This window comes from Panthera pardus, unplaced genomic scaffold (genome assembly GCF_024362965.1).
Source record: "Panthera pardus isolate Hobbes unplaced genomic scaffold, ASM2436296v1 HiC_scaffold_22, whole genome shotgun sequence".
NCBI classification, from domain to species: domain Eukaryota; kingdom Metazoa; phylum Chordata; class Mammalia; order Carnivora; family Felidae; genus Panthera; species Panthera pardus.
In genome coordinates, this window is record NW_026526788.1 from 4,096,004 (window position 1) to 4,108,223 (window position 12,220).

The window sequence follows — 12,220 nt, forward strand, 5'->3', positions numbered from 1 at the left end:
TGTGCAAGATTTGCTCCGGGATAAAAATCTAAGAGTAAAATTGCTGGCTGTAGTATATATGCATCTTCAACCTTATAATCCCAAATTGTTTCCAAAATATACACAGTAATTCACACCCCCACCAGCAGTTCATAAGAGTTCCCTTGCTCTACACTTAACACTGTGGGAACTTTTAATTTTTTGTCAGTCTAGCAAGTGTGAAATGGTAACACAGTGTGGTTTTAGTGTGGAGGTTCCTGATTATTAATTAGCTTACATACATATTCATGTTTTTGGCTATTTTTATTTCCTCTCTTGTGAAGCGCATGTGCAAGCCTTTTGGCCATTTTTTTTTTTTAATGTTTATTCATTTTTGAAAGACAGAGAGAGACAGAGCACAAGCAGGAGTGGAGTGGAGACAGAGGGAGACAAAGAATCCGAAGCAGACTCCAGGCTCCGCGCTGTCAGCACAGAGCCCAACACGGGACTCGAACTCACAAACCGCGAGATCATGACCCGAGCCGAAGTCGGAGGCTTAACCGACTGAGCCACCCAGATGCCGCCTTTTTGGCCATTTTTAATTGACATATCTGGCTTTCTTGTTGATTTATAGTAATTGTGTATTCGTCTCTACACTGGTGCTTTATCTACTATACACATTTTAAACATCATTTCCCATTCTGTGGCTTAGTTTTTTAAGTCTTCTTTTTGGGCATTATTTGATAAGTCAAAGGTCATAATTTTAGTAAACTTCAATTTTTTGTTGTTTTCGTTTGAAAAATTCTTCCCTACCCTGGAGGTACCATAAAGATAATTTCCTCTATTATGATTCCAAGCACTCTCAGGTTTTGTCATCTCCTATTTAGGCTTATAACCCTTCTGGAACTGACTTTTAAGCAGAGCATCACAGAGGAGGCCCGTTCTATTTTGTTACTTATGAAGAGCCATTTTTTCTTTCGTCATTCTGTTCCTCCCTCTGTAGTGAGTAGGAAGTTACACACTGTGTTTCTACTCCTTCAGCAGTTACACCGAACATTCCAATAAGCATACTTCACTTACCAGTCTTAATCAGGATCTTTATTTGCCTCCGGGACATTACGAAGAATTTTTAAGTCTTGGAGTCCATGTCTCCTTCCATCCAGAGTTTTATGTTACCCTTGTGTGGTTTTGCACGGCTCATGTTTGCTTAAATTTACCAGTGTATCTGCCACTTTTTTTTTTCTCCTTGTTCTCTCTTGCGAATTAGACTTTCTGTCTGAGACCATCTGAAGAACATCACTCAGAACTACATTTAGCGAAAGCCTCTCGGCTTCTGTTTATGTAAAATATTTTTATTTTGTCCCTGGTTCTTTAATGATATTTTCACTGGGAGCACCGGCACAGAGCCTGCTTGGGATTCTTTCTCTCTCTCCCTCTCTTTCTGCCCCACCTCTGCTCACACTGTCTCGCTCTCTCTCTAAATAAATAAATAAACAAACATTAAAAAAAAAAATTAAAGATCTTTTCACTGGGCATAGAATTCTACCCTGGCAGATACTTTCTTTCCAGGACATTGAATACATCAAACTTCTGGCTTCTATGATGGGTTTTGATAAGGGAGCTTTCCATTCATCATTCACTTGAATGTAATCCATTCTTTTGTTTAACTGCTTTAAGATGGTCTGTGTCTTTGATATCTGCACTTTCACTAAGGTTTGTCCTGTGTGGATTCTCTCTTCCTTGTTTTACCCTGCATGTGATTCACTGGCACTCTTGAGTCCCTAGATCAGTGTCTTTCATCAATTCCGGCAAATTTTCAGATATCATCTCATCAGACATTGATTAGGCTCCAGTCTCTCTCTCCCATTTTTCTGGAATTCTGATTACATGTATGTTAGATCCTCTTAGTCTGTGTCACCTATCTTTGTCTTTCTGTTGTATTTCCTAATTTTTTGTCTATTAGTGTTGCATCCTGGGTACTTTCTTCTGTCTTGTAGTTCACTAATTCTCTCATCAGAGGTGTCTAATCTCATGTGTGTGTGTGTGTGTGTGTGTTTACTTCAACTGCTTCATTTTTTCCCATTTTTTGTTTGTTCATTTAGGAAGGTCTATTTGGGTTTTTTTCAAACATGCTGGATCATTTTAGTATTTTCTATTGTCTATAAGTTTTACCTCTTATTCCTTTAAACACATTAAGTAGTTTTAAAATGTGTCTGGTAGTTCAAGTGCTTCAAGTACTTGAAGACCCGTTTCTGCTGGTTCCTTGTTTCCTTGTGTAGTTTTTACATTTTTTTAGTGAGAGCTGCTCATTTCCCTTAGAAAAACGGGTTGGGGAACACGTGGAGACCTAGGAGGAAAGGATCCTCTAGAGAGGATGTGTGTTTCATTTTGCCATGAGGTGTTCTTGGTTGGGGGCCGCTTCAAATTCACTCCATAAATTTAGGGGTTAGGGGTGTCAGAATGTGGACTGAAAGCCCACAGCGGAGCGGACCACAACATCCCAGGGATCCAGGGCCATTGTGTTCAGCACCGAGGCCAGTACCATGCAGTCTCCAGGCACTGCGGAGGATGCAACTGATTCCTTCTGGTTCACCCTCCCACTGAGGGTGGGTGACTCAGTGTGGGTCCCCACTGCACACCCACGTTGGCAGTCTTGGGCTTTCTTTTCTCTTCCCCGCCGTTTGAGGGCTGAACACTGAGGCTCACGATCCCCTGGTTGGGCAGGTGCTCTTGAGGCAAAAGCAGTTTCCTGCTCTGCTTCCTCCAGGTCTCCCTGTTCACTCAGACTTTGACTTGATAATTCCTTATCTTTTGTCACTTTTTTTCCACATACAAGAAGGACTTTTTTTTTTGTATTTTGTTCAGAATTTTCAGTTTTAATCAGCAGAGAGTTTGGCTATAATAAGTCAGCCTGCCATAACTTGCCAAATGGAAAAGTCTCGTTTGATCTTTTTCTTTCTGGTGAGGGATCAGCACATAAAATCCCTTTTTATCCCTCCCACTGCTAAACAATTACCTCAGCACCATACACTGATTAATCAATTCTTGATTGTGACATGTAATTTTCACATAATACATTCCTATAAATAATTTGTCTCCTTTCTGTGTTTTACTGATTCACTAATCCCATTCTCCACTCTTGGATCAGTCTCATTTTTTTTTCTTCCGATTACTCAATCTTTATAATATATTCTTAAATCCCAAAGTGCTAAGTTCCTCTTTCTTATTCTTCTTTTTTCAGATTTTTTAAAGCTATTATTAATGGCTATTCTTCTAAGTGAATCTTAGAATCATTTCCCCAAGTTGTGAATATAATTCCTCTGGAACTGTTTTGAACTATATTAAACCTATAAATTTATTAGGAAGAATTGGCATTTAATAAATCTCGACCTTCCTATCCAAAATCAGGTTATGTCTATTTATCACCACTTATTCAGAAGCTCATTTGCATTTTAATAGACTGCTGTGGTTTTCTTTGCTTCTGACATTACTTGGTAAAATCTTTCCTATTATCAATTCATGTATTTTGTTGCCATTGTGAGTGGGATTATGGTCTCATTATATTTTCTAAAGTTATTTCTGATGTATTAGAATGCTCTTGTTTTTCTAAGTTTCTTTGTCTCTAGGGGTATTTGTGAATTCTTATACTGATCATGATCGATATTTAAAAACTTTGCTGTGCACCTAAATGTATACAGTAATGCAATCTACTTTTTTTTTTTCTTTTAGGACTTAACACAAGCCAGAACTTCCAAAACAATATTCAATAATATTAAGGTTTTGGCTCCCTATTTTAATGTTGATTCCATGCATATTTAACTAATTAATATATTGGGGCTTAGTACACTGAATATTTAAAATCCATTGTGACATCTTATGTAGTACTTCATGCTCCAACCCTAAAAAAGAAGCTGAAGAACGCCTCATCCCGGGGCACTGGATGGCTCAGCTGGTTAAGCTTCCGGCTCTTGATTTTGGCTCAGGTCACGACCTCACAGTTCATGAGCATGAACCCCATGTCAGGCTCTAATCTCTCCCACTCCCTCTGCCCCTCCACCACTCATTCTTCCTCTCTCTCTCTCAAAAATAAATAATAAAATAAATAATTTTTTTTAAAAAGCGCTGGTTCCAAACTACACACACAGTAAATATAGACAGCATGGTGCCAGAGAAACCTAATGATACAACCAGTGGTTACAAAGAAGTTGTTTGAATTGCACAAATAAGAATGAGGTAGTCGTTTGTTTTGTTGGTGGTCTATTTTTTGTTTCTAGGAACTGAGAAAAATAGATACAATGGAAGTAGCATATCTGAATGGGTGAAGAGTATAGGGATTGAGGAGGATGAGTGAGGATAGAAACAGAAAGACCAAGGGGCGCCTGGGCGCAGCTCAGTCAGCTGAGCGTCTGACTTCGGCTCAGGTCATGATCTCGTGGTTCGTGAGTTCGAGTCCCACATCAGGCTCTGTGCTGACAGCTCAGAGCCTGGAGCCTGCCTCAGATTCTGTGTCTCCTTCTCTCTGCCCCTCCCCTGCTCATGCTCTGTCTCTCGCTCAAAAACAAATAAACATAAAAAAAAAAAACTTAAAGAAAGAAATAGACCAAGCTCATGAGGCAGACGGATAAGAAGAAACTAAACCAGGAGTGGAAAGTTCACATTGTTACTAACTGAGTGCATAGCTGGCAATGATCATATGGAAATGTGGAAGCCCACTGATGGAGCTCTAGGTATCTCTAGTTCTCGATCAATGTCCCTGGAAGACCAGTCTGTGGGGACAGCCTTGTAAACATGCAGATCCCCAGGCCCTGGCACAGGCCAAATGAATCGGAATAGGAGGAAGGGCTGGAAACCTGATCTAAGGAGGCTCCTTAGGGACTTCTCATACACAGTGAAATTTAAGAAAAGAGGGAGCGAAAAAGAGAGAGCCGGACAGACACAGAGAAATAAAATCAGAGACAAGGAGAGAAATCTCGCACTTGCACTAGGGCACAAAAGGTTTTATATACCAAACTCTAAAATCTAAATGTGGTAGTCCTATTAAAATATTCTCCTTAGACCAGAAGACTTTTCAGAGAGAACACAGGTCACATTAAATCACCTACAGGTTATGTGCGCTTCACTATACAGAGCGTTTCAAAGTGTATGAAAACTGGGGAAGGCAACTCTTAGCCCATCACATCTAAGGAGATGCTGTCAGCCTCTGCCAAGCAACCTTCTTGGTGGATTTCTTCATTGTCCATACGTTATTTTCAAGGCAACAAATCAGAAAGCATCCTCATGATTCCATGAAATCAGGGAACATTTGGGGAGAACAGTTTTTCTCAGATACCTATAGGAAACCTTTGGGGGAGACATCGGGCCATTCCAGGACTTTTATGGCAACTGACCTAGGAATGTCAAGTTTGACCCTGTAAACCTCCTGGTGTAGATGTCAGAGATCAGGTTGCTGATGCGATGTTTCAGTGTCAATGTGTTCCTCCCTTTTTAGCTGCCATCCTATCGGCCCCAGCTGCTTTACCTCCTGCCCTGCTTGTAAACATACCTCTGCTTGTCCAATTCATGAACCACGTCCTTAGTCACAGTGACTGTGCTTTGCTTCCTCAATGTGTTGGCTTGAACTGCACCCACACTCAAAGGCACAGGGGGCTAGGTGTGAAGTTTTTAAATGTTATCGTGTTGCCTGAGTCCTGCACATTGTCTTGAAATTGCGGATTGCAATTGAATCTCATCTAAATTCAACGGCAGTTATCAGCATCAGGCGCTTGGCACCGTGGAGGCCAAGACAAATGAGACACATCTCCTGGCTGGAGGAGACTGCAATCAATGGGTCATTTGCCGCTTTTCCATTGATCCGTCGTTCCTCAAAAACATAGGAAAGGCATGACTTCCAGCCAGCAGATCTCCCCAAGCTCAACACTCGAATGGGAGATTACACAACAAATGAGCATTGCTTTTGAAAGCGGTAACGTTTGGAAGATGATACCAAAGACGCTACCCCTCCTCAGATGATGTTTGAAACCACCCCAAGCCATTTTCCCGGCGAACAGAAAAGAGCATCCTTCTTCTAAAGTCTCTGTGTTCTGTTCTTCCTTCTTTACCTCTTTCCTTCTCCCCTTACACGCTCCATCCCATAGAGTCGCTCCCCTCTCCAACATCCCAGATGTAAGTCTTAAAACCCAAGGGCTCCTCACAAGGGCTGTGCAAGTGTCAACCCTGAACGTGGGAAGCGCACTCTGAGCTCAGCGCGAGGCTGAGGCCAGTAGGTGTGGAGAGGACTGTGTGGAGCCCATTAGGAACCAGCTTGGCAGATGAGCTTTTATTTGTGTGCAGCCGGCCTGCTGCCTGGCGCCAGCAGGGGGCAGCATTGACCGAACTCATTTCATTCAAAGAGCCGAGCAAACTGCCATCAGCTGAGGACCAATGGAGTGACCGTGGCATATATAGCATCTGCCTTCGAGAGGCTGTCGAAGGTCCACACCTGCCAGGTGGCTCAACAGTCCATGTGCCAACTGTAGACCAAGACAAGGCACCTCTCTCTGCACCGGTGACTGTCATTCCCGCCTAGCCAGGGCCCCGCTGAGAACCTGAGCTTCGCCAGCACGTGCCAGGCCATGTTAAGCAAAATCCTCATGTACATTATGCAACACAAATATCTCACCACCGAGCCTTTCATCTTCTTGGGAAGAGGGTCGGCGGCCAACTCTTCCAGGTTCTGATGTAGAAATTTAGGAAGCAATCTACAATGAATGAAGGACCTGGAAACGAACAAACGCACAGGTTATACTCTTTAAAGTATGTGCCTGTCACAACGTTCCAGGTAAACAGCCTCACCTGAGACCTCTCACTCCCAAATGACCAAAGCAAGGGCTCGCTCCTTTGATTAATTCATAATAAAGAGGAAGAGGCGTGTATTCAGGTGATCGCAAATCTAATGTTTTGATTCTCAGATTCCATCCTAATTAAAGGAGTCAAGGACCTCAAGAGGAATGGGCAGCTGATTGCCAACAGCGAAGCTCACAGAGCTTCTCTGTATCAGCCCATCGGGGCTTCCTCCGCACATAAAAATGGCAGCAAAACTCAACACTTCAGTAAAATACTTGACGTGAAAAACTGCACAAACCACATGTAACTTTTGCCCATTTCCCGCGTCTTTTATTTTGCTGCATGTGGCAGCCTAAAACAATGGTTTCTCTGGCCCCCACGCAGTTATGGTCAAAATCTGTACATTTGGAAAAATGACATGAGATGATTGCTATCTGAAACTCTGGCATCCCAGGAAGTGTTTCTACTTCCCAAGTGCAAATTTATCAAAGATTTAAAAGACACAATTAGAGGTGCCTGGGTGGCTCAGTCAGTGAAGCATCTGACTCTTGATTTCAGCTCAGGTATTGATCTCATGATTCATGAGTTTGAGTCCCGCATCGGTCTCTGTGCTGACAGTGTGGAACCTGCTTGGGATTCTCTGTCCCTCTCTCTCTCCACCCCTCCCCTGCATACTCTCTCTCTCCCCCAAATAAATTTTTTTAAAAAATAATAATAAAAAGCACAATTAAAGAGAAGGTAGGAAAGTATATTTCAAGTGACTAAGATTACTATTAAATATATTTTAAAATGTGGGCACAGCCCTGTTTGGAACAAAAAAAAAAACAGAACAAACTGCAAACCTTGCAGAGATGCCCATCAAGTCTCCACAGGGTAACCACCTAGCGATTCTGCTTCACGGGCCCGGAAAGGGTCCTTGTTGAGGTGGGAGCTGCCCACACAATTCACCCAAGGGAAAGTCAAAAGCAGCACTTGGGAGCTAACAGCCCTGTGTCCCTGGCGCTGTGCGTTTTACTCCAAAAGCAAGAGCAGAGGTTAAATGTTCGCTAAAAGTTGGTGCTTGATTTCCATTAGTGTTTGGCTGGTCCTGCACCTCTCCTGTCCTCGCCGGGTGGTTGGCTGCGTGAACAGCACAGGAGTCCAGCCACCATGCGGGCCATGGCCCTCTCGCCCCTGTGACAAGGCGAGGGCCACGGGAACCAGGCACAGCGGTGCGTGTTACTCACAGGAGCACTGAGGGGTCACTGCTCTGCCGGCTCAGATGGTAGGAAAGCGCGACCAGGAGGCCACAGAAGGCTGAAAACAGCGCTGGGATGTGCTGAGTGCTCCACGGTTCCTGAGGAAAAGACATCAGATGCCAAGTCATTCCAAGGAGTGATGCAAAAATCAACTCGCTCTCTATAGAACACGGAGGCACGCATCCCCACGGTCCAGACAGATGGGCACGGTGTCCCAGGATCGTCACCGGCACCTGATGGCCAACATGGAAACCAACTCCGATCCTGACACATGCCAGGGCAGGAGTGGGGGCGTCTCGAACTACGTGTACATGTTTATGAGAGTATATTTCGTTCATCTTTCCTGAGAATATTTTTTACTCAATCTCTCCTGAAATTTAGGACTTAGAAGATGAACGTTAATCATGTGTTGCCTCTTCTGAATTCATTTCTAATGATAATGACAAGAACTGTATTTCCTAGTGTTTATGTAACCGATGGTGTAAAAGGTACAAGACAGGGAAACATGCCTTAAGAGATCAATTAGTGGACTGAATGACAAACTAAAGACAGTCCTCCTCGAGAAAGAGAAGAAAATGGTTTTAAACGAAAGGAGCCAGGTAGTCAGGTTTGATGTGATAGAAACACAGACACCAGTAATCAATACACTGTCCTCAGGGTGGAAGAAAAGAGCATAGGCCTTATGTGTTCCCACTGTGAGCGGAGTGGGGACCCGGGACCCAGCTCTCTTTCCGCCCATCCCTGGCACCCTCTCCAACACAAACATCCACAAAGAAACCTTCAGCCTTTCAGGGACCACCGACAGAATCTACCGGTGCCTTCCAAAAGCTGAATCGAGACCCAGACTGCAATGCTTTTCTCTCAAGACGCTGATCCTTTTTAACTCAACAAGGCTGTGTTGATCATTGTGCGTAAAATAAAATACACAAACGAATGATTCAGCTGTGTTCCTTTCCTATCTGGGACAGCTGAGATGTGAAGGCCAAGCTATCGCCTGGCCCTTGGTGGAGGGAGCGGTTTCGAGTCCACAGGCCTCTCCTTCCTGGAAGTTAAGCTGCACTGCTTCGTCTCCCCCCATAGTGAGGGTCTAGAAGCATCTGGAAGGGAAATGAAGACAGCAACCCTGGGGGAGCCGCTGAGCCGCAGCTGGACAGGCCAGAGGCGACGCTGACCGGTTCCTCCCCCGCAAGCCTCGCGGACCAGCGCCTCTGTGAGGCTCTGACTTTCCCAGCGTCCTGAAGGCACCGAGGCAGCTTCCCTGATTCCCTGCAGATGCCCACCCCACCGACTTGCCCTGCCCGGAAGCCCGGGACCTCTGTTCCTCACTGCTCCCTCTGGAGTTTCCTTTCCGCAAAGCCCTGATTCCTGTGTCCGAGGGAGGGTGGCACCGCCTGGGTCCTAACGCCAGCCCCGCCCTCGCACCCACAGAGTCCCCTGACTGCACTGCATCCCCTAGATGGAGGAAAGGCATCCTCTCCTTCCGCTGTCTCCTTCCGCCGTGCCTATAGAAATGCTTCTGCTGACATCTTAAAAAATAAAAAAAAAGCCCCCCCCCCCACTATCTCTATCCCCTCCGTCAGCGCACCCCGGCCTCGCAAGGGACCCGTTAGCTTCCTCCACGTGGGGCACCTCCCCGTGGGGGCAGCAGCTTTGCACAGGGTGGGATTCCAGCTGGGCGAACCTAGCTTTGAACCCCAGCGCTGCCACACGTGAGCTGTGAGGCCTTGGCTGAGTTACTCAACATCTTTGAGCGCTGGGTTCGTTTCCTCTTCTTTAGAAAAGGAAAAGAATACAAACTCAAGGGTGGCTGCAAAGGGTACGCGCCTGCGCCCTGGGCCATTTTTTAAAGCTTTTGACACAAGAGGGTTCAATGCAGCCCCTACTTGGTGACTGACACCCAGCGCCCTGAGCCAGAAAGCTGGCTATCCTGAGAGATGCTTCCTCTCCACGGTCCCCAGTCAGCTGATTTTCACATCGTCCAACACCTGCCCAGGCCTCCCTTCCTTTCCTGACATCCCACTGGGTAAGCCTCTGCTGTCTCTCTCCTTCCAGCTCTACTGCTGATAGCTTCATAATGGGGGGATCAAACACCCCACTCCACAGACCCCACAATGTGTCTTCCACATAACAAGAAAATCATCCTCCTCACCTAAAAGAGCACATCGCACTATGGCCTTCACTCAGTATTTTTCAATGATTCCTCATTGCCTAATAAATCTACTCCACAGGAGGCTACATAAGCCAATTAGGATCTGACCCTAGCCCATGTTCGCAGCCTCGTTCCTCCCATTTAGAAGATGCACAGCAGCGAAGTCATAAAGCTATGTTGCCTCCTTCCAAATGCCTTCACACACAGGGCTCCGTCTGTACAAAGGGCTCTCGTGCTCTGACCCTACTCCACTCTCCTCTACCTGGCAAACTCCTACTCATGCTTCAGCACCCAGTATAACAAGTCCCACCTGCTTGGTGCTGCCTCCCTGCTTCCCAGGCAGACTGGAGCCCTCCTCTGTGTATCAAAAACACCTTTAAATACTTCTACGTCAACACTTAAGATATCTCACTTCTATTATTTGTGGCCATGGGTAGGACTCGCTCCCTCATCTCAGAGCCACTGAATACAGTTATGCTTAGAGCAGACTCCGAGGGGGGTGGCCTTTCATCTCTAGTTCCCCCATTCTGGGCACAAATGTCAGCACATCAATGGATCTGTGAGTGAGGGACTGCAAGGTTTCAGTTTTCATGATTACATCGGCCCCTCTTCTATGACCTGTGTGGGAAAGAATCTTCAGCAAGAAAAGAGGGTGAAGAAATTAAGTAGCTTAGATCAAATGTGGACCTGGCAGTAAAGTGCCACCGGCATGATTGGACTAGCGGAGAAAAGGGGATTCTTTGACCTTATCGCTCATTTTTCCTTCAAACAGCGGCCCCAGTGACAGAAAAGTTATTCTGAAGTTTGAGAGTTTTCTTCTTCCCTAAGAGTCCACCCATGAAACATTCATCGGCTCCCCACCCCCCCACTATGTGCCAGGCATCGAGGCGCACGCTCGTGAGGAGGGCAGACACGAGGCCCCGGGGAGGGAGAATCCTGCGGTAAGGTGGGACAGGCAACTTGACAGCGAGGGGCCAGGTACTCACAGAGCAGGAAGCAGAGGCTCCCGGGAGTCAAGGGAGGGGCTTTTAATTGCACAGAAGAAACACAGGAGAACGTGGTCCCTTCCCTGCAGAGCCTTCTGGACAGGCCAAGCTCTCGGCTTTTTGGGTACCTGTGTGTGTACTCCACGTGTCCTCCTCGGCTCCCTGCTCTGGCCGCCCACCTGGGGCTTTATATTCGGCTGTCACCAAAACCAACAACAAAAAGTTTTCCGAAAGGGAAAAACCTGCTAAATTCCGTTTCCTTCCATTGATTCCTCTGCACTTGCCTATGCTATGTATTTCATTCACAATTTTGTGACGGTACAGGCATTCCTTTTACATGCAGCCCATAAAAAAATGCTGGGGGAAAGAAACACTCTGAGAAGGATTTAGTAGCCATGACCATGGAAATAATCGTCACTGCATGGAACAGAGGAAAGGTCAAGGGACAAGCAAGCACTGGAGGGATGATGCCAGCTCATCACTTCCTGGAAGACGTGATTCTGCGGACTTCTCCACGGCTCAGCTTCCTCCTCTGTGAAAGGTGACAATGTCCCCTTTCTTGACAATGTCCCCTGTAATGACCTGATCTGAAACAGCCTTGCTCACTGCCAAGGGGTATGTCAATGTTAGTTTCTAAGTAACTGGAAAAGAAGGAGCACCCGTGACGGATGGTCTTCACAGACAATTAAATCTGGACGAAATCTATTTAAACAATTAAGTTTACCTACTTTATCTGCCCCCTACCCCTTACCTAATCTCATTTGTTCTGTACTTAATTAAATCTCTCCAGTGCAAACATAAAAGGTCAGTATAAGGGACCCTCCCTTTTCACCCGCTGAAACAGCAGTTGGTACAAAAGCTCAAGTGGAAGGTTAAAATATCAAATCAGAAACAGTGGCGTAGGAGGTAAGCCATGTCCCCGTTCCTTCTACGTCCCAGCATTTGTCCCAGTCTGTGATTGTGCATCTGTGTAAGTGACTGTTTGATTGCCCTCTGATCCCCCCACTGGGCCTGGCCCATTGACAGCAGGAACTCATCTGCTTTAGCCCAGCATATTCTGAGCACCT

The 12,220-nt window shown here is 45.6% G+C and overlaps 1 protein-coding gene across 4 annotated transcripts in view; it reads right to left on the bottom strand.

Annotated features, from left to right (window-relative positions):
• The window catches only part of PCNX2 (pecanex 2), a 299,669-nt gene that overhangs the window by 158,141 nt on the left and 129,308 nt on the right, over window positions 1–12,220 (bottom strand). For all 4 annotated transcript variants that reach the window (XM_019418990.2, XM_019418991.2, XM_019418992.2 and 1 more), the window contains exons 16-17: window positions 8,007–8,116; window positions 6,617–6,713 (exon numbers count right to left, since the gene is read on the bottom strand). In XM_019418990.2, coding sequence (XP_019274535.2) covers window positions 6,617–6,713; window positions 8,007–8,116 — 207 coding nt within the window. The remainder of the gene's footprint in view (window positions 1–6,616; window positions 6,714–8,006; window positions 8,117–12,220) is intronic.